Source organism: Physella acuta, unplaced genomic scaffold (assembly GCF_028476545.2).
Source record: "Physella acuta isolate Inbredline_101_S28 unplaced genomic scaffold, ASM2847654v3 ptg000199l, whole genome shotgun sequence".
In the NCBI taxonomy this organism is placed as follows: domain Eukaryota; kingdom Metazoa; phylum Mollusca; class Gastropoda; family Physidae; genus Physella; species Physella acuta.
Window position 1 is genome coordinate 405,760 of NW_026731718.1, and position 20,851 is coordinate 426,610.

The 20,851-nt window shown below is 31.4% G+C and overlaps 1 protein-coding gene and 2 long non-coding RNA genes across 3 annotated transcripts; all 3 read right to left on the reverse strand.

Moving 5' to 3' along the window:
* Window positions 1–523, reverse strand: LOC131937042 (uncharacterized). The gene is made up of 3 exons (XR_009386152.1): window positions 474–523; window positions 353–382; window positions 1–139 (listed from the first exon to the last, which is right to left on the reverse strand). It is a non-coding gene; the product is annotated as an uncharacterized LOC131937042 (long non-coding RNA).
* Window positions 524–3,546: 3,023 nt separating this feature from the next.
* On the reverse strand, window positions 3,547–7,699 carry LOC131937043 (uncharacterized). The gene is made up of 3 exons (XR_009386153.1): window positions 7,669–7,699; window positions 5,916–5,936; window positions 3,547–3,645 (listed from the first exon to the last, which is right to left on the reverse strand). It is a non-coding gene; the product is annotated as an uncharacterized LOC131937043 (long non-coding RNA).
* A 220-nt stretch (window positions 7,700–7,919) lies between these two features.
* Window positions 7,920–20,851, reverse strand: LOC131937050 (uncharacterized). The gene is made up of 22 exons (XM_059294234.1): window positions 20,761–20,851; window positions 19,390–19,505; window positions 18,531–18,560; window positions 18,222–18,315; window positions 17,895–17,961; window positions 17,657–17,705; window positions 17,414–17,434; window positions 16,652–16,669; window positions 16,382–16,472; window positions 14,316–14,431; window positions 14,061–14,084; window positions 13,611–13,704; window positions 12,783–12,912; window positions 12,097–12,145; window positions 11,857–11,877; window positions 11,584–11,607; window positions 11,362–11,455; window positions 10,528–10,643; window positions 10,132–10,155; window positions 8,690–8,783; window positions 8,437–8,503; window positions 7,920–8,039 (listed from the first exon to the last, which is right to left on the reverse strand). Exons 1-22 carry the CDS (start codon window positions 20,796–20,798, stop codon window positions 7,920–7,922), a joined length of 1,497 nt encoding a protein of 498 aa, XP_059150217.1. The 5' UTR covers window positions 20,799–20,851.

Consider the following 20,851-nt stretch of genomic DNA (forward strand, 5'->3'; position numbering starts at 1 on the left):
AAAAAAAATGCCAGCTTTCCCAAGCAGACAAGATTGTCCGTGGGACAAGTGGGTAGTTAAATAAACATCAGGTAAACCATCCCAAGCACAGGTATGATAGCAGCTGTGGTGAATGCGGTAAGGCTGGGTGCTCCGTTACCTAGACGGGATTAAAGTCATGTGAAATTTTTGGTACATGCTCGGTACAGATTTGCTAAATTTATTTTAATGTACGTGATGTTTTTGTGTACTTATGTCATAGTTTGTTTTTCTTCAAATCACATTAATATAATTTTTTTTTGATAAACCGAATTGGATAAAATAAGATAGAACTTGATAATAAAAATGTTACGTATTTTATCTTGTAACCTACCATCATTCACGCCTTTGTACAAATCCAATTCTGAAAATAAAAATAAAACATATGTACAGAAGTGATGGAAAGTAATGCAAGTTTTATGCTAAACAATTGAAAAATATAAACGTATACATACTGCAAACAATCCCCCTATTCAACAGTGACGTTGAAGTCACAGCTTCAATCTGTACAAAGGAAAAGAAAAAGTATCACCTACTGAATTTACGTTTAAAATATGTTTTAAAAATATGACTATTCAGTTTTTGACAGGTAGTAATGTAATCAAAGTATCAGTAATTGCCATATATTATATGAATCAATAATGCATTTTTTTTTAATTTTAAAAAGAAAAATAAGGAATGAAACTACTTTATATTAGTAGTCTTAACTTTCCAATTTCTGAAAGCATTTAGAAACACAGATATATAAAGAGAGAGAGAGAAGTACAGAGAGATGATATATATTCCATTACCGCAGTGTTTATTTCATTCAGGCTACAGGAGACGTTGTACAAACAAGCGTACAGTTGATCAGACAATCTGGAAAATAAACAACCATACGTTTTTCATAGTACTGGTAATTTTGTATTATTTCAATAATATTTTATTAATATTTTAAATTTATAATCTTAATAAAAAAAACTAAAAAAAATGGTTAGGAATTTAAAAATTGAACCAAGAAAAGTTCAACCAAGAACAAATAATTAATGTAATTAAAAATGAAACCGTACGGGCAGAACTCAAACAATCCAGAGGTGGCTTGATACATCCCCTGCAACTTGTTCAAATGGTCTTCAATACAGTAGGGGCCTTGTTTCTCACATTCTAAAAATTATCGTATGCAAATCATTGCTGATTCTGTTTTATTATGTTATTTAGAATGATTACATTAAAGCATTTGTTGCAATAAGCGAGCAAGCATGTTGTGAGATAATTGAATCAAAAAGTTATGTGTGTTTTTGTAAAAAAAAAATAATTTTATTTTGTAAAAACCTGGCAAGGTTTAGGCTTTCTTTTAAATAAGAAAATGTTTTAGTAACTTCTCCCAATTAAAAAGAATTAAGAAAATGAAAGTATAACATGTATTGTATTTATTTAGCCAAAATCTATTGTTGTTTATTCGTTTGCTTAACATTTTAAAAATTACACAACTTGATCTTGATCACATAGGTCAATGTTTCTTTTTCTACTCTGTCAATTTCTTTTTAGATTTGAGATTAGATCTTTTTTTTTTCAAGATATAGGATTCAAGAAAACATACCTGATGCTATCTGTATATCTGAAAATATAATCAACATTTGAAATTGCATATGGTTACATTAGATGTTGTTTTGTAAACATTTTCACAAATCGAAAACTAGTCTACCTATTGCGTATAGCTATTCTATTCAAGTTGAGTACAACTAATCTACTTACTGTATATAGCTATTCAACTTTCTTCAGCCGTAGCTTCAATCTAAGACCACAACTAGTCTACTTACTGCAAATGTATCATCAGTCTTATAGGACAAATAGCCCACTCACTGAGGTGTAGCACCGTTCTAAAAATGGCTAGTCCACTTACTGCAGGGTAGCGCCGTTCTAAAAATGGCTAGTCTACTTACTACAGATGTAGCACCAATCGAAAAATAGTTAGTCCACTTACTGCAGGTGTAGCATTAATCTAAAAATAGCTACTCCACTTACTGCAGCTGTAACACCGATCTATAAATAACATGTCCACTTACTACAGGTGTAGCATTAATATAAAAATAGCAAATCCACTTATTGCAAGTGTAGCACCGCTCTAAAAGTAGCATGTCCACTTACTGCAGGTGTACCCACTGGCCGCCAATCCACGAGTCATGGCATTGATGGCGTACGTCCTTTCACTAGCAGACATATGGCATCCATCAAACAAACATTCTAGGTTTCTGGTGGCGTCCCTGTGAATATGGTTAGCGCTGGGTAAAATGCTGGCTAGATATTCGTTTGTTATAGAAACCTTATGTTTGTTACTTATTCCTTTGTTGAGAGTGACAGTTAAACCACATGTTTTATTTGCAAGTTACAATTCGCTACTTTTAGTAACGTTTAGTATTCTATTAAACCTTAGTTCACAAGTAAGCTTGTGACCTACTTAGGTCTGGTATTTTTATTTTTACATTTGTTATAATACCATATATGGTCTGTGGTGCAATGACCGGTTTTTTCCGCTGTCTTACTAAGAGAGTCTTAGACTCAGAAATTTTCCATCAAGATATGATTGATTGATTCAGACCAGGTGATACCCCAACCAATAACCTTATGATTTGAAGGTGACCTTCCATGTTGCCTAAGTCTATAAATAGACCGCGCACAGGTCTCTCGAGGCAGTTCATTGACCAGACGTCGTTGAGAGACATAAGCCCTGTGCGTTGCCGTGAAGTACTAAATAGTTTAAGCAGCATATTCTTATATTACTTGTGGTTAAGTAATTCTTTATGCTTATAGCAGTGATGTGTAAACCGTGGTGATTTTTCTGAAGTGTTAAAAGCTGTGATAGTGTATCATATTATTTTTTCCCACGAATTGTAAGTTGGGTTTTGTTCATTCTGTAAATCTATTTTTTCCTGTATAAATCTAGTGTTCTGCCACGACTTTGTACACTCATTAAAAGTTATATACAGATTAAATGTATTGTTGGCATCAGTAGTTTCTCTAATGTTTCCCCTAGACATCAATTACGAGTCCTAGTGAACTAGTGTGTTAGCTTTATTTTATTTAGGCTTGCCGCCATCTGTGTATAATGATTGAAACGAATCCGGGAGCGTTCGCCAGCTATCTGGCTGATAGTTTGGTGTCTGTTACAAGCTGAGTTTTTACAATGCTATGCATACTGTTTTACTTTATAAGTAATACAATGCTCGCTTAAGTAAAGATGGTTATTGATATATACGTGGCTTTACGTGTAATGGATTACAATATTTAGGTTTTTTAATGTACGTAAGTATCTTACTTACAAAACACTTAGCTAAACAAAACCAAAGAAACCATAGGCTTGTTTGTTTAAATTAAAAAGGTGTGTTCAAACTACATACTAAATAATTAAGTGATGTGTACCCACTGACTCATAACTAAATGATGGTAAGTGTAACCACTGACTCATGAAAAAATGATGGTAAGTGTAATGATGTGAAGTGTACTCACTGACTCAACAAAATGATGTTAAGTGTAATGATGTGAAGTGTACTCACTGACAAACAAGATAATTGTTGCCTCCATGAATCCCCACGTTCCTCATGAATTCCGCCTGGCAGCTCTCCGTGACAGCCTCACATCCCATAGCAGCTGTAAAACATCACAGTAACAATGGTTTCACCTTCCTACAGTAACAATGGTTTAACCTTCCTACAGTAACAATGGTTTAACCTTCCTACAGTAACAATGGTTTAACCTTCCTACAGTAACAATGGTTTAACCTTTCTACAGTAACAATGGTTTAACCTTCCTACAATAACAATGGTGTCACCTTCCCACAGTAACAATGGTGTCACCTAGCTACAGTAACTTTGGTTTAACCTAGCTACAGTAACAATGGTTTGACCTAGCTACAGTAACAATGGTTTAACCTTCCTACAGTAACAATGGTTTAACCTTCCTACAGTAACACTGGTTTAACCTAGCTACAGTAACAATGGTTTAAACTAGCTACAGTAACAATTGTTTAACCTTTCTACAGTTACAATGGTTTAACCTTTCTATAGTAACAATGGTTTAACCTAGCTACAGTAACAATGGTTTAACCTAGCTACAGTAACAATGGTTTAACCTTTCTACAGTAACAATGGATTAACCTAGCTACAGTAACAATGGTTTAACCTAGCTACAGTAACAATGGTTTAAACTAGCTACAGTAACAATGGTTTAACCTTTCTACAGTAACAATGGTTTAACCTTTCTACAGTAAAAATGGTTTAACCTAGCTACAGTAACAATGGTTTAACCTAGCTACAGTAACAATGGTTTAACCTTTCTACAGTAACAATGGTTTAACCTTCCTACAGTAACACTGGTTTAACCTAGCTACAGTAACAATGGTTTAAACTAGCTACAGTAACAATGGTTTAACCTTTCTACAGTAACAATGGTTTAACCTTCCTACAGTAACACTGGTTTAACCTAGCTACAGTAACAATGGTTTCACCTTCCTACAGTAACAATGGTTTAACCTTCCTACAGTAACAATGGTTTAACCTTCCTACAATAACAATGGTTTCACCTTCCCACAGTAACAATGGTGTCACCTAGCTACAGTAACTTTGGTTTAACCTAGCTACAGTAACAATGGTTTGACCTAGCTACAGTAACAATGGTTTAACCTTCCTACAGTAACAATGGTTTAACCTTCCTACAGTAACAATGGTTTAACCTTCCTACAGTAACACTGGTTTAACCTAGCTACAGTAACAATGGTTTAAACTAGCTACAGTAACAATTGTTTAACCTTTCTACAGTAACAATGGTTTAACCTTTCTATAGTAACAATGGTTTAACCTAGCTACAGTAACAATGGTTTAACCTAGCTACAGTAACAATGGTTTAACCTTTCTACAGTAACAATGGATTAACCTAGCTACAGAAACAATGGTTTAACCTAGCTACAGTAACAATGGTTTAAACTAGCTACAGTAACAATGGTTTAACCTTTCTACAGTAACAATGGTTTAACCTTTCTACAGTAAAAATGGTTTAACCTAGCTACAGTAACAATGGTTTAACCTAGCTACAGTAACAATGGTTTAACCTTTCTACAGTAACAATGGTTTAACCTTCCTACAGTAACACTGGTTTAACCTAGCTACAGTAACAATGGTTTAAACTAGCTACAGTAACAATGGTTTAACCTTTCTACAGTAACAATGGTTTAACCTTTCTATAGTAACAATGGTTTAACCTAGCTACAGTAACACTGGTTTAACCTAGCTACAGTAACAATGGTTTAACCTTTCTACAGTAACAATGGATTAACCTAGCTACAGTAACAATGGTTTAACCTAGCTACAGTAACAATGGTTTAAACTAGCTACAGTAACAATGGTTTAACCTTTCTACAGTAACAATGGTTTAACCTTTCTATAGTAACAATGGTTTAACCTAGCTACAGTAGCAATGGTTTAACCTAGCTACAGTAACAATGGTTTAACCTTTCTACAGTAACAATGGTTTAACCTACCTACAGTAACAATGGTTTAACCTAGCTACAGTAACAATGGTTTCACCTACCTACAGTAACAATGGTTTAACCTAGCTACAGCTAAGTAAGTCATTGACTATATATCAAATGATACTATATCTGCGCTATTAACAATTGGCATTTTACCATATACAAATATAATACAGGTATGTATTTAAAAGACTATACATTTTGTTTAAGTTTAATAAATGGAAAATACTTTATTAATAATGTACATCATCTTAGATTAATGAATTAAATAAAGCAGTAAGCTATCTGACTTTTAAATAATGTAGGAACTATGGGGAAAACAATTAACTCACGCGCATGAAATTAATCCGACAAGACCAAAACTATTGTAAAAATCTGAAATTAATTTACTTACTTGTTTCTGTAGTTGTCATGACTGTTATTTTAGACGAAAATAAAAGTTACAATTTTTCGAAAAAGTGTACAATTTTCTAATTGCTATATTTGGTTTTTTTTTAACATGCGGGGTGAGAACAAACAACAAAAAATTCGAACAAGCAGAATAGACAATATATATATACTAGCTGCATCCCGTGCTCCGCCACGGTAAATCTTTTTAAAATATACCAACTTTGGAACAGAACAAAACAAACAAAAACACAACACAAACACAAACAAAACACAACCACAACCACAACACAACCACAAAACAACCACAACACAATCACAACACAACCACAACCACAACACAACCACAACACAACCACAAAACAACCACAACACAACCACAACACAACCACAACCACAACACCACAACCACAACACACGGTAAATATTTTTTAAATGTACCAAGTTGGGAACAGAACAAAACTAAATACAACACAAACGAACGCAAAGAAAAAACAAAAACGAAAAAACAAACACAACACTCAACATAAACTCAATTTAAATGTAATCATAAAGGCATATTGCTCACAGTCTATCCCGTAGCGCCAAATCGCGCCCTTTCCGAGCGCCGGCGGAAAATTTCGATTTCCACCCTCTCCCCCCCCCCCCCCTCTTGCTACGCCTCTGTTATAAAACCCCTAGCTTTTCCGCAAATAAATTAAAGGCAGTATTTAGAATATCCGTGTTTTACCGACCATATTGCACTTTATAAATTCATGCATTTTTTTCAGTACTTTTAAAAATTTACAATAAAGTTTCATGACTAAAACCATTGCGCACCTAATGAACGTGATGACTTAATATAGTAATGGAGAATAGTTGATTAAAAATTATAATTAGTAAACAGTACATTCAGTGAATAAAATAAATAAAAGATAGCCTTTTATCAATCAATGCTAATAATAATATTCCAACAATAATGTACTCTTACACGTCTGCATAATTTGCATTCACATTTTGCTAATTATATTATTCCAACAATTATTCCGCCTTGCAGATTTTGCATTCACATTTTTAGCGTGAGTTCAATTTATCCTTGAATTACCTCCTTTGGCAAAATTACTAAGCAGTTTAATTAGATTTTTCTACCGTACTGTTATTATGTTATTAATATGTATCCGCTTTTTCTGGGAATATTAACGAAAACGATATTTGACATTGATCCTTTTAATATGTTTTAGCAATGTGCGTGTATTTAATATTCTCTTTACGTTATGCAAAATTGTACAAACAGTGGAAATTATAAAATAATTCTATGCCACTATATAAACAAACCCTACTCTAATACTTATAATAAGACACTGCGATGCACTGAAAAGCACTGCGTGGTGCGAATGTTTACTTTTATAGTCCCAAAATCTATAGCGATGACGGACAGACACAGCCCGCTTATATTATAGATACAATTCTTTAAAAAATATTTAATTCTCTATACACGTTTTCAAATTATACAATTATGTCTAATAAAAAAAAAGATAACAATTATTTATTTTTTTTAAATTGTAATAACAAGTTTTCAACTATTCTAAAAATTACTAAGTGAAACAAGCTTTCTTTCTTTGATGAAAGAATTGGTCGCTACAATATTTTAGAGATTTCCTTAGCAACCAAAGCTTTTACCTAAGAAGGTGTTTCTTTTGTTCTTATTTGAAATCGTGTTTATTATAAAAGTGTACATATTTATTTTACTTTCTTTGGAGGAAAAAAAGTTCTCTACTTACAGGTTGAGTTAATGGATACATCTGAAAAAATAATGTATACCAAATTAAAAAACATAAAGTATACCAAATTTTTAAAAAAATAATGTATACGAAATTTAAAAAAAAATAATGTATACCAAATTGTAAAAATTAATATGCATTTATCTAAATCGACATAACAACATGATAGTACGTTTTAGTACGTTTTAGCAACACATTTATAAACATTTGAGTAATTTGTAAATAATGATATGAAAGATGAATGTATTACATTAATTCAGGAGTATCTTAAAGTCCAAAATTAAATATTGTTCATGTATATAGTCAATATTGAATAACCTACCACAATAAATTCCTCGATTATACAACTGGTATGAAGTGATACTGTTAAACTGAAACAGAAGGTGGTAAATTTCTTTTAAAAATCATGTCTTTCTAAAATTCTGATTTTTAAGAAAATACTTTAGTAAATGAACGGATATTAAGCGACAACTCGAAGAAGATCATTGGTCAGCATATATTAAGTAATAAGGTAGTAAAGTAAGTGCTAGTCTAAGAACTCATATGTTAACTATATCTCTGATATTTTAGATCTATACCGACACAATGGAAAATTATTCAACGATATCTGTAAGACCAGACACGCTAAATGACCAAACCTTCACAAGATCAAACACCCCACTTAAACAAGAACTCAATGGTACAACAACACACGGCGGTGTATGAGGATACAGAGTTTACACCGGTGATTGCTCATTAATTATAATAAAAAGATAAGCCTTTACTTACAGCCTGGTAAATTTCATCCAGGTCACAGTTGTATTGTGCGAGACACATGTACATGTAATCAGTCATTCTGCAAGAATGAAAATCATATATATATATATATATATATATATATATATATATATATATATATATATATATATATATATATATATATATATATATATTATATTATATTATGTATTTTATATATTTATCAGCGTACTCATAAATTCGAAAGTATTACATGCAACACTTAAAATAATTGAATTCTTACGGGCATGGCTGGCCAAATCCTGATTTTGCTTCGTCCGAGTTGCTTAATCTGTCCAGGTAGTTTTCAATACAAGTCTGTTTATTTATCTGACATGCTGTAGCGAGATGAAGAAATATATATATTTGTAGTTTTCAATACAAGTCTGTTTATTTATCTGACATGCTGTAGCGAGATGAAGAAATATATATATTTGTAGTTTTCAATACAAGTCTGTTTATTTATCTGACATGCTGTAGCGAGATGAAGAAATATATATATTTGTAGTTTTCAATACAAGTCTGTTTATTTATCTGACATGCTGTAGCGAGATGAAGAAATATATATATTTGTAGTTTTCAATACAAGTCTGTTTATTTATCTGACATGCTGTAGCGAGATGAAGAAATATATATTTTTGTAATTTTCAATACAAGTCTGTTTATTTATCTGACATGCTGTAGCAAGATCAAGAAATATATATTTTTGAAGTTTTCAATACAAGTCTGTTTATTTATCTGACATGCTGTAGCGAGATCAAGAAATATATATATTTTTATAGTTTTCAATACAAGTCTGTTTATTTAGCTGACCTGCTGTAGCGAGATGAAGAAATATAAATTTTTGTAGTTTTCAATACAAGTCTGTTTATTTAGCTGACATGCTGTAGCGAGATGAAGAAATATAAATGTTTGTAGTTTTCAATACAAGTCTGTTTATTTAGCTGACATGCTGTAGCGAGATGAAGAAATATATATTTTTCTTGTTTTCAATAAAAGTCTGTTTATTTATCTGACATGCTGTAGCAAGATCAAGAAATACAATCTCTTGATAGTTTGGAATAATGGTCTAAGTCATACACATGTACTGCACATGACTTTAGACAATGTCATTACTAACTTAACCAGCGAATTCCCCAAAGACTGATCATAGCGAGTAAGGTGTTGTTTATATACGTTTTTGAAATATTCGTGTTTAAATTATTTATGATTGATGTATCTAATTATTTCAAATACTATGATTGCAAGTTAAGAGACTTTTTAAAAATGTAGTAGATTATTTTCTTCTATGAAAGACCCATTTAAATTATAAAGAAATTAGTCTTAGTTTTTTATAATTACTATAAAATAGATGTGCATGTTACGTTTCTTTGAACCGCATATTCGTTAATTCAACTATGATATTTTGATATATAAATTTTAAAAACCGTAAGCATTAGAATAAAAATTTACTTAATTTTTTCACCAACAATTTTTAGTCAGATCAAACAATCGAACACTTATACTCATGATGACAAGAATAAATCACGTTTGGTATTCAGTTTTGGTTATTTGTTTTTTTTTTTAATACTCAATGATAATTATAGTTTGCTTACGCTAAGGCACGAAATTAAAAATATTAAGCGTGATCTATATATTAACAAATAATAACTGTTATAAAATCTTCTATTTCAAGTGCATACTTACGTGAAGTTATCGTTAGGTTTAAATCTGAAATTCAAATTGAATTGTTTAATTACAATTTATTTCATTAAATAGGATGATTTTCTGTTACACACATGTATTTGGAATTTGAATTTGAAATAATTTTCAAACTGATTTTGTTACAGTAAGGCTCAACCATGTTTACACATGTTATTTACTGTTATTCCATTTTAATTGTATCGTTAAAGTTTAAGATTAATAAAAATGGGTGGAAGCGATTCTTTATTCGTATTTCAAATGAAAATACCTTAAGCTAGGTTTTGCTAGTAGTTGTTCAAAATCCCCTAATTTCAGTGCCAATCGGAAACTGCTAGAACTGTGACATTTAGTCTACTGGAGCTATAGAAAAAAAATCTAACATGTAAAGAAATGACTTACTGCAGTTGTAATTGGCATTAGACAGGCCTTGTAGTGTCGCGTTGATTGTGTACTCCTGCATGGCTGGTGAGTAGTTGCACACAGTGAACATACACGTCAGGTAGGTTGTTGCATCTCTGTTAAGGTCGAAGTTCACAATTTACTATATTGTTTACCACATATATTTAAATGTGTTTCATTATATATAATCTTATTTTCATCAGTATCGTAAGAATGTATGGGAGTCCGGTTGGAAAAGCTCAAGGTTGCCAAACCAAAAGGTCACGAGTTCGGATCACCGGCAGATGAGGCTCGATAGCTGGGGGACAGCACCTCTTCTAGGAGAGAAACCCCAAGCGCAAATGACTGCAGCCTTGTAGTTTGTTATTGGTTGGACAAAGGCTAAGGAATCAAATCCAGGACAAAGGCTAAGGAAGCAACTCCAGAATGAAAAGCAGGCTGAAATTAGAGTCAACGGTCTATATGGCGCATTACTAATTGACACCTAATAGTTCTTTTAAAATCTCTTCCAACATCGCAGTTAATAGAGACGAATAAGTAAGAATGTCCATAACATTACAGAAACTGCTTTTATAAAATTCTGTGATAAAACAGGAAGCTTTGGCCTATTGTAGTGATGAGAGTATGAACCGATGTAACGAATAATTAATTGCATTTGTATTTAAGTTCAGTACAATCAAAATAACTATTCGAAATATAACTACATTATATATATATATATATATATATATATATATATATATATATATATATATATATATATATATATATATATATATATATATATTAATACAGTTGTATATTGTTAAAAAATGTGTTTTTTATCAAACGTACTCGCAGACGAGATCTTTACTCCAGTAATGAGCGTTCATGTTTGCTGTGAAATTGGCTTGACAAGAACTTGACCCAGTTTCACATGTGACTGGTTCTATACGGAAAAAAACCTTTAGTTGTGGTACACATACGTATATTTTTTTTTTTTTTGCTTTTACTTTGAGTAATAGAATAGTTAGAAGTTGAAAGGGTTGATTCTAAAGTGAGTAGGCCCCTACTTACCCATAGTAGTTGATGACATCTGACCTATAGTAGAAAATAATGATATGACATTTACAATATTATGTCATGTATATTTGTATAATATAAGAAGAACAAATAAACAGTAGAATGTAATATATCCGGTGCAGACCGAATCCCCCCCCCCCCATACATCACATTTTGACGTTGCTGACCCATAAGCATAATTATGTTTCTAATGAAGGAAATCTTAAACCACAAGTAAGGTAAGTGTAATTTAGCTACCTACTCGCATGATCAAAACAAAACGCTTACCACCTTGATCCAGATCTACATCTGTAAAACAAGTTAGCAAACGTTTAATTTTTTTTTATTTAACATTCTTTTTTTTTTGTCTGTAGTTTTAAATACAAGTATCATTAAGTCACATACATTTAGGTCGGCTAGAAAGTTTTTATATTTAATAGACCTAATGGATTACTGGTCGGTATTTAAGATACAAAATGCATATATTATATTGTAATTTTTGTGAAATATTAATTATATCTCACATACCACATAATATTCCTCTACTCCGAAGGTCATAGTATGATATGCCGTTAACCTATGGAAAAAAGTATACGATTAACATTATGTCTTATAAACTTTCAAACAGATGTTGTACTATAAAATATAAAGGACCAGAAAAATCGAAACATCATAAAATCTAAGTTTAACAAATATATTTTTTCTCTTCACAATGTAATAACGTTTTTATAACGATAATGTTAATAAGATGTGATTACATCCATTGCAGTTACTTCTAATTTTTAAAGTATAAATCAAAAGTACATATAGTGTTGATCAATATATAATTAGGACATAACTGTACATGCTATTTCTTCTGCGTTGGATACACTATAAAACCACAATTAAAACCCATGTCACTTCAAGGGTCGGAAAATAATGTAGTTATCGTATGCAGTTAAGAGTTAACCCAGCTCTGGTTAGGAGAAACAAAGGTGACTTGGCATAGTATTGAATACACTATCCCTTCAAATGCCAGGTTCTATGAAACATGAACTCTCATTCATCTGCCCCATATTTCTTGGGCAAGAACGGAAAAAGACGCTTATAATGAATGCAGTTTAAAACAATTATTGGGATTATGACATAAACTTGAATTTTTTAATATTAATTATCTGCATGTGTTAAGTGATTTGGACATAAGAATTGAGTCGTTTAACTAAATTTTAAATCACCTTAGCATATTTACTAGCATGTGTTTTATCAAGTTGAACATACCGAGATGTTTCACTACTTACTAAATTTGTAATCTCATCGTAGCCACAGTTGAGGTAAGAGAGGCACATGTACAACTTATCAACTCCGCTGTTTGGATTTAAAACATGATGTAATCAACCAAAAAAAAAGTATCATGAATGATTGAGTTTGTTACTGCTCCTTGAAAGTTAAGTTTTAATATTATTTGTTAAGCGCAAAACATTTTAATGCACTAAAAATAGTTTAATTTTTTAGAATTCAAAAATAAATAATTAAGTAAAAAAATATTTGGGAATTAGCTCAGTTGTTTTTTTCTTTAATTTAAAAAGCAGATGGTTAGAAAAACATCTATATTGGTTATAGACTTTGCAAAAGTAAACTTTAACTTAAGGATATTACTTGCAGTAAAATTAACCCTAACTTATAAGCAGGAACATTAACCCTAACTTACGGCCTGTAGAGTTAATCCGTAACTTTCGGGCAGTAACGTTAACCCTAACTTATGGGCAGTAAAGTTAAACCCCAACTTACTGGCAGTAAAGTTAACCCCTAACTTTCGGGCAGTTAAGTTAAACCCGAACTTACGGGCAGTAAAGTTAAACCCGAACTTACGGGCAGTAAAGTTAACTTCTAACTTTCGGGCAGTTAAGTTAAACTCGAACTTACTGGCAGTAAAGTTAAACCCGAACTTACGGGCAGTAAAGTTAACCCTACTGGCTAGCTTACGGGACGTAAAATAAACCCTAGCTTACGGGCGGGAAAGTTAAACCCTAACTTAATGGCAGTAAAGTTAAACCCTAACTTACGGGCAGTATTGATTATTTCCAGATGTAGCATCTGTCGAGTTTTGCAACATGCTCAGGTGGTTTTCTATACACTGTGGAGCGTCTTTCAAACAAGCTAGGACAAAGTGTTTTTAAATTGTTTCAAATGTGTATTGTATTACGAAAAATTATATTTACGTCTTATAGAAGATCCTCGTACAGTTAAGGTTAAGCAACAGACAATTTTGAAATGTCAATGTTTGAACTTATTTTTGTATGTAATGGAAAGGTTGAGTTTGAACTGTATAATTCAACTTTGTTTAGGGTAATTAAAACTAACTGTAATATTAGGTTTTGTAGACTTGTGTGTTTAAATTAAATTAAAAGTATGTACTTGTGTCAAAGATTCATTTTAATTCAATGAGGGTTTAAATGGTTCATATACAATTTTAAAATTAATCTTAACCGGTGTTTTTTTATTGTTATACTTACGGGATACAACTGTTATATTGATATCTGAAATAGAAACATAATGTGTATACATGTTATTCTTACGTTTGTGAATCAAGAAACACTTAAATATACATCTATTAAATTGTATTTTTGTTTTATCTGTTGCAATGTTTGATTTCGTTTAACATTTTTTTTTCGTTAAATATCGGACAAATAATTTTACTTTAAAGGTTCTTTTAGAGTTGATTTACAAATCATTTATAGGTAATAGGATTAGCTGCAGCAATAACTTACCACAATAATAGCCTGAAGTAGCCAAGGTTTGACGTGTCAAGTTAATGGAGTTTTGCTGCATGGATGGCGAGTAGTTGCAGCCAGCGAATACACAGAGTAAGTGGTTGGTGGCGTCTCTGGGGGCACAATATAGACACAATCGTCAAAGTCATTGGAAGTGTTTTAAAACAGATTAGCCACAATGATCAAAGTTATTGGAAGTGTTATAAAATAAATTAGACACAATGATCAAAGTTATTGGAAGTGTTATAAAACAAATTAGACACAATGATCAAAGTTATTGGAAGTGTTATAAAACAAATTAGACACAATGATCAAAGTTATTGGAAGTGTTATAAAACAAATTAGACACAATGATCAAAGTTATTGGAAGTGTTATAAAACAAATTAGACACAATGATCAAAGTCATTGGAAGTTTTATAAAACCGATTAGACACAATGGTCAAAGTTATTGGAAGTGTTATAAACAAATTAGACATAATGGTCAAAGTCATTGGAAGTGTTATAAAACAAATTAGACACAATGGTCAAAGTTATTGGAAGTGTTATAAAACAAATTAGACAAAATGGTCAAAGTTATTGGAAGTGTTATAAAACAAATTAGACAAAATGGTCAAAGTCATTGGAAGTGTTATAAAACAGATTAGCCACAATAGTCAAAGTCATTGGAAGTGTTATAAAACAAATTAGACACAATGGTCAAAGTAATTGGAGGTGTTATAAAACAAATTAGACAAAATGGTAAAAGTCATTGGAGGTGTTATAAAACAAATTAGTCACAATGGTCAAAGTCATTGGAAGTGATATAAAACAAATTAGTCACAATGGTCAAAGACATTCGAAGTGTTATAAAACAGATTAGACACAATGGTCAAAGTCATTGGAAGTGTTATAAAACAGGTTAGACACAATGATAAAAGTCATTGGAAGTGTTATAAAACAGGTTAGACACAATGATCAAAGTCATTGTAAGTGTTATAAAACAGGTTAGACACAATGGTCAAAGTCATTGGAACTGTTATAAAACAAATTAGACACAATGGTCAAAATCGTTGAAAATTTTATAAACAGATTAGACACAATCGAAATCATTGAGAAATTTAGAAAACAGATTATACAAAATGGTCATAATCATTGAAAATTATAAAACAGATTAGACACAATGGTCAAAATCATTGAAAAATGTATAAAACAGATTAGACACAATGGTCAAAAAAATGTAGAATGTAATGTAGATTTATAAATCCGATTAAACACTACGATTATAATCATTAGAAATTTAATTGAGATTTACAAATGATATTTAACACGATTGTCGAATTTCATTGAAAATTTATTGGAGAATTATTAATCAGATTAAAAGCAATGATCAATCAAACCACTGGCTATATAATGGGGATTTACAAATCAGATTCAAAACCATGGTCAAAATAGTTGAAAATTTACAGGAGATTCGCAAATCAGATTAGACATAATTGTCAACATGATTGAAAATTTTATAAAACTAATTAAATAATGCAAAAAATGAATTAAAAATGTAATGGAGATTTTAAATTAGATTTCTTTTTAAATTCATAAACATTTTAAAACATAATGTAGTTTTAAAATAAGATTTCTTTTTATTTCATATGCATTAAAATTATAATTTTGATTCTTTAAAATCGAATTAAACAAAATTTTCATAATCATTGAAAATAAAAATATTTACAGTCGGATTTCATAAAAGTTTTTAAATAATTAAAAATATAATAGAGATTTGAAAATAATAACGTAGGTTTACAATACATCCGCATTTATGATAAAGAATGTGCTGGTTAAATTTTTCGGTTGTTATTTTAAATATAACGTTACTCTATGATTTTTTACGTCATGTTGTGTTTAATACATTAATTTTTTTTCAGCTTTAGAGGCTTACTAATTACTTAGAATGAACTTGTTGGATATTACTGGATATCCCACATTTTTATAATTTTGCTTTAGATTTTTTTCATTTTGCTATTTTGTGCTTATTTTCTAACTGTTAAAAGGTGAATGTGTGGGTAATTTGATAAGAAAAACTACTTACTGACAAACAAGAGGCTTATCCCCATAGTGAAGTGTTAGATTCCCTTCAAAATATTCCTGACATCTATTAGTTGCTGCGGCACAGTCCATAACTTTACACACAAAAAAATGTCAAAATGTAAATATTATTTTTACAAGCATTTTATTTTTGTTTGGAAATGCGAACTTGAATTTAAATATACTTTGAAAATAACTTTTAGAGACTTTTATTATGTACATTGATTTTTGTAAAATAAATCAGTAAAAATTTTAAATGAATACAAACACATACCTGGAGTTGGTTCAGTTTCTGAAACGTAAAAAAATCGAGGTTTTTGTGTTAAAATATTTTTTTCTGGTTTAAGTCAACAATAGAATATACGCAATGCATTTCAAAACCACACTAGTCGACACACGTTTCTTGTGCGTATATTAAGTGCCCCAGACCCCACAGTGCGGGGGGGGGGGGGGGGGCTAGGGAGGTAGGCCGTTTAAGGGGCCAACATCCAATCATAAATACTGTTTATTAAAAATTTTGAATTTAATTTTTGTGAATTTTTGCCCGAGTATTTGGTTTCTAAAAAACATACTGTAGCTGTGGTACGATGATCCTTATTGTACAGCCACTATACCACGCTCTCCCCCAAAAATAACAAATCTATTACACAAGCTGTAGTATATTAAAATATAGACAAAACTTCAAATCTTAATGACTTCTTTGACTTGTTGCTCTTTTTTGATTGTCAAATAGGGGACATATAGCTATTCGACCCATCTCCATAGTGTAATGTGGGCGGGATGGGGCAGGGGGTTGGGACCAAATAGGGGGCTCGAAAATTGTCAAATTTATTTATATATTTAAAAAGTTATTTCTAATTGTATTTTTTTAACAACCGTCAATTTTTTTTTTGTATTTTTCGTTTAGTTGTAATGGTTCCAAACTTTTTTAGTTTTATAATTTAAAATTATTGTATTTCTATTCTTAATATATTGCCATACTCATGGAGAGAAGCCTGACGTACACTCAAAGTAAATTATCCTAAAAAAAACTTACCGTTTCGGTATAGATCAATTTCTGAAAAGCAATAGTAGTCAGGGTTTTATGTTGAAACTGAATTTAGGAAAACTTTAATATACTTTTTTAATGTTTTGTAATATACAAGTAAGTCAGTAAAAAGAAAATATATGTGACTTTATTTTAATATTTTTTAAAAAATTCGCCTATTTGTGATTTTATAGCTTTTTCATTGTCCTAACCACAGTCTAAAAATTATATTTTTTTTCCCATTTTACTTACCACACAGTATCCCTCTGCTATACAAATCATGAAATGTGATGTTCCGTATCTAAAATAATAGCATAAATAATTTTGTTTTCAATAAAGTATAACCTGGTAAAATTTACTTAAACAGTCTTCTTAATACACACAATTACCATACATTAATTTATGAAATAATTTAAACATTAGATCTACTAAATACCGTTCAGTTAGTTTTATGTAACAACTGTTTGTCTTTAAATGTAAACGAACTTACCGCATTTGAAATTTCAACATAATTGCAGTAAAAGTTTGACATGCACCTGTACAATGTATCGACAAACCTGGGGACAAAATAGTCACTTAACGTTATTCTGTTGCATATAGTATTTTAGTGTGAGAAAATTAATTACAACCAAACTTAATTAAACACTCTTGTTATGTATCATATTTTCTAAAACGTAGTTAAAAATTTTTGTATATAGCTGATGGTTAATCATATAATATAATTGTTAGATAAACTTTTATTTAAGTGTTTAGGAATATATCTCAATAAATAAATCATTAATATTGATGTAAGAAAGAAACACTTAAGAACACTTACGGGCAATATTTATAAGCACCAGACGTTACTTCATAGGAAGTATTTAGTTTCTCGAAATAGTCTTCAATACAATTTGGGATTTCACGCTCACAAGCTGTTGATGAAAGTCTTATTATCATAAAGTACGGATGGTAAGTACTTAGTAGGTAGAGGAGACTAATCATTACTAATCAATATTAATATTTAATATTACTATGTAAGCAATATGCATTAAGTATCGGTATTAAAATCAATAGGTAAAATAAAGATTGGCTGAATGCACATACTATCTTGCTGACGTATACATTTTTTAAAAGAAAAATGTCATACCTGTTTCCTCGCTGATTGTTATGTTGATACCTGTGGCAAAATAAAATAAACAATAATTAATAGTTGACCTATCAAGTTATCAATAAGTAACAGATTTTACATGAGTTCTTAGAACTTCATCATGAGATTGATTTGACAAACAGATCTCAGTAGCAAACTAAAGTGTGGGTAAGAAATGCATTTAATTTAGAGAAGCTAGCAAATGACAAGGTCAATATTTTTTTGTGGAAATTAGTGATTCTTTGATAAATTGACTACTGTTTTTACCTAATGTAAAATTTATCTCTTCGCTATACGAACACGTTTGATCATGCATTAAACACCACTGCTACTGTTAACATGTTATATTTAGGAAAATTTTTTAGGATGCTATACAAAAATGAATTAAGGAAGAAGCCGATATTTTGACTACTAGACTAGCTTTTGTCATGACAGAAACATATTTTTAAATAACTTAAATGCAGCTAGTGATTATGGAAGCAAATTAACATTTTTAGTAATTTAAAAATGATGACAATTTATTTAAGATTGTTATAAGCTTATAGTCTGAACACGAGTTCGAATTCGGGCCCAAAGCAGTGAGACTTTCCTGAGTCAACCCAACTATGATGGGTACCTAGCTTACATTAGTGAGAGTAAAAACGGTTAGGCATACGGCTGACCACACAATCCCTTCATAAGTCGAGCTCACAGAAATAGGTGAACTCTGCTTCTCTTTCTTTATGGACCATTAGGTTTGAAAAGGGAAATTTACTTGAATATTTTGCAGTCTCAAAAACTATTATGCTTTATTCAAATGACTAGAAGCAGGTTTCAATAGATCTATCACCATACGTTGCCTGTGTGTCTCAGAACTTACTGCAGTTGTACCCGCTTCCCAGCATGCCTTGAATCGTGTAGTTTCTCGCCATCAGTTGCATCTCCCGGCTATAATGGCAGGCTTCAATGACACACATCAATTGTTTAGTGGCGTCCCTGAAAGATAGGGTAGGTGGGTGATGAACTTAATAGTCACACTAACATACATCACATTTTTTGTTCGCCGTAACGATCTTTCAATTATTTAAAGTTAAATGCTAGATTGCTTATAGCTATTTCGAATATACACTAGTCAGTTTTTGACTAAAAATATGTACATACTAACTCTTACTTAGCTTAATATAATCAAAACATTTTGCATTTATTTATGATGTGATATATAAGGGAATATACTCGTGTCATCTTTTGCAAAATAAAATGTATATGAGTAGTCTCCCTTTATGTAAAATTTGCCTTACTTCTATTTATAAGGAATTATTAATCTGTCTATGAGATATAGTTTTAAAGCGGGCTGAGTACCAGTCAGTAGCGTAGTGAGGGGGGGCATATGTCCCCGGGCGCCGACCTTACCTTAGGGGGCGCCAAAATGGGTTGGTAAAGTACATTGAAAGGTCGAGGGGGGTGCAAATCAAAAGTGTGAGAGGGGGGGGGTGCAAATGTAAATCTTGAGCGGGGGGTGCAAATCGTAAGTTTTAGGGGGGGTGCAAATCGAAATCTTAAGGGGGGGGGTGCAAATCGAAAAGTTTGTCCCCTGGCAACGGGAAGGGTCGCTACGCCTCTGGTACCAGTACTCTACTTTTTGTCAAGCTGCTCACTTGAAATGCGTTGCGTTTAAGGATAGTTGGATATTATGTTTTCCTCATGCACTGTCTTCATGTATCTACACCTTCCTCACGGGGAAAATAAATTACCAAATCTTAATACCGAACGTGCTTTGTGCTAAAAACACATTAATGTAGGACATAGTAATGAGCACAACTAAAGCACATAACCGATGATATCGATCATCACAACGCGAGATACGTGTTCGATTGATTAATCCTGCATTGAAATTTGCAGCGTTACTTTAGATAAATGTAGTTCTGCCAGTTCTATTTTGCAACATTAACTTTGATATATAACTGCTGATTAAACAGGTTTCCTAATCGATATTGTACGAGCGATGTGTCTGCCTAGCATTATTTCCCTCGCCAAAGATTAAATCATATGTGAATCAGTGATCAATATATATATATATATATATATATATATATATATATATATATATATATATATATATATATATATTTCGGTTAGTTCACTTTATATTGTTATAATTATTGTAATTTATATTGTAAATGATGACTATTTAATTTTATTGAAATGATTGAATTGATGGATACCAAACCCGAATTGTACCAAATGTACATACTGGCATACAAGGTCATTATCCCAAGGATGGAGACTCATATTCCTTTCGAAATTTTTCTGGCAGATTTCAGTGGCTGCTGAGCAGTTACCTG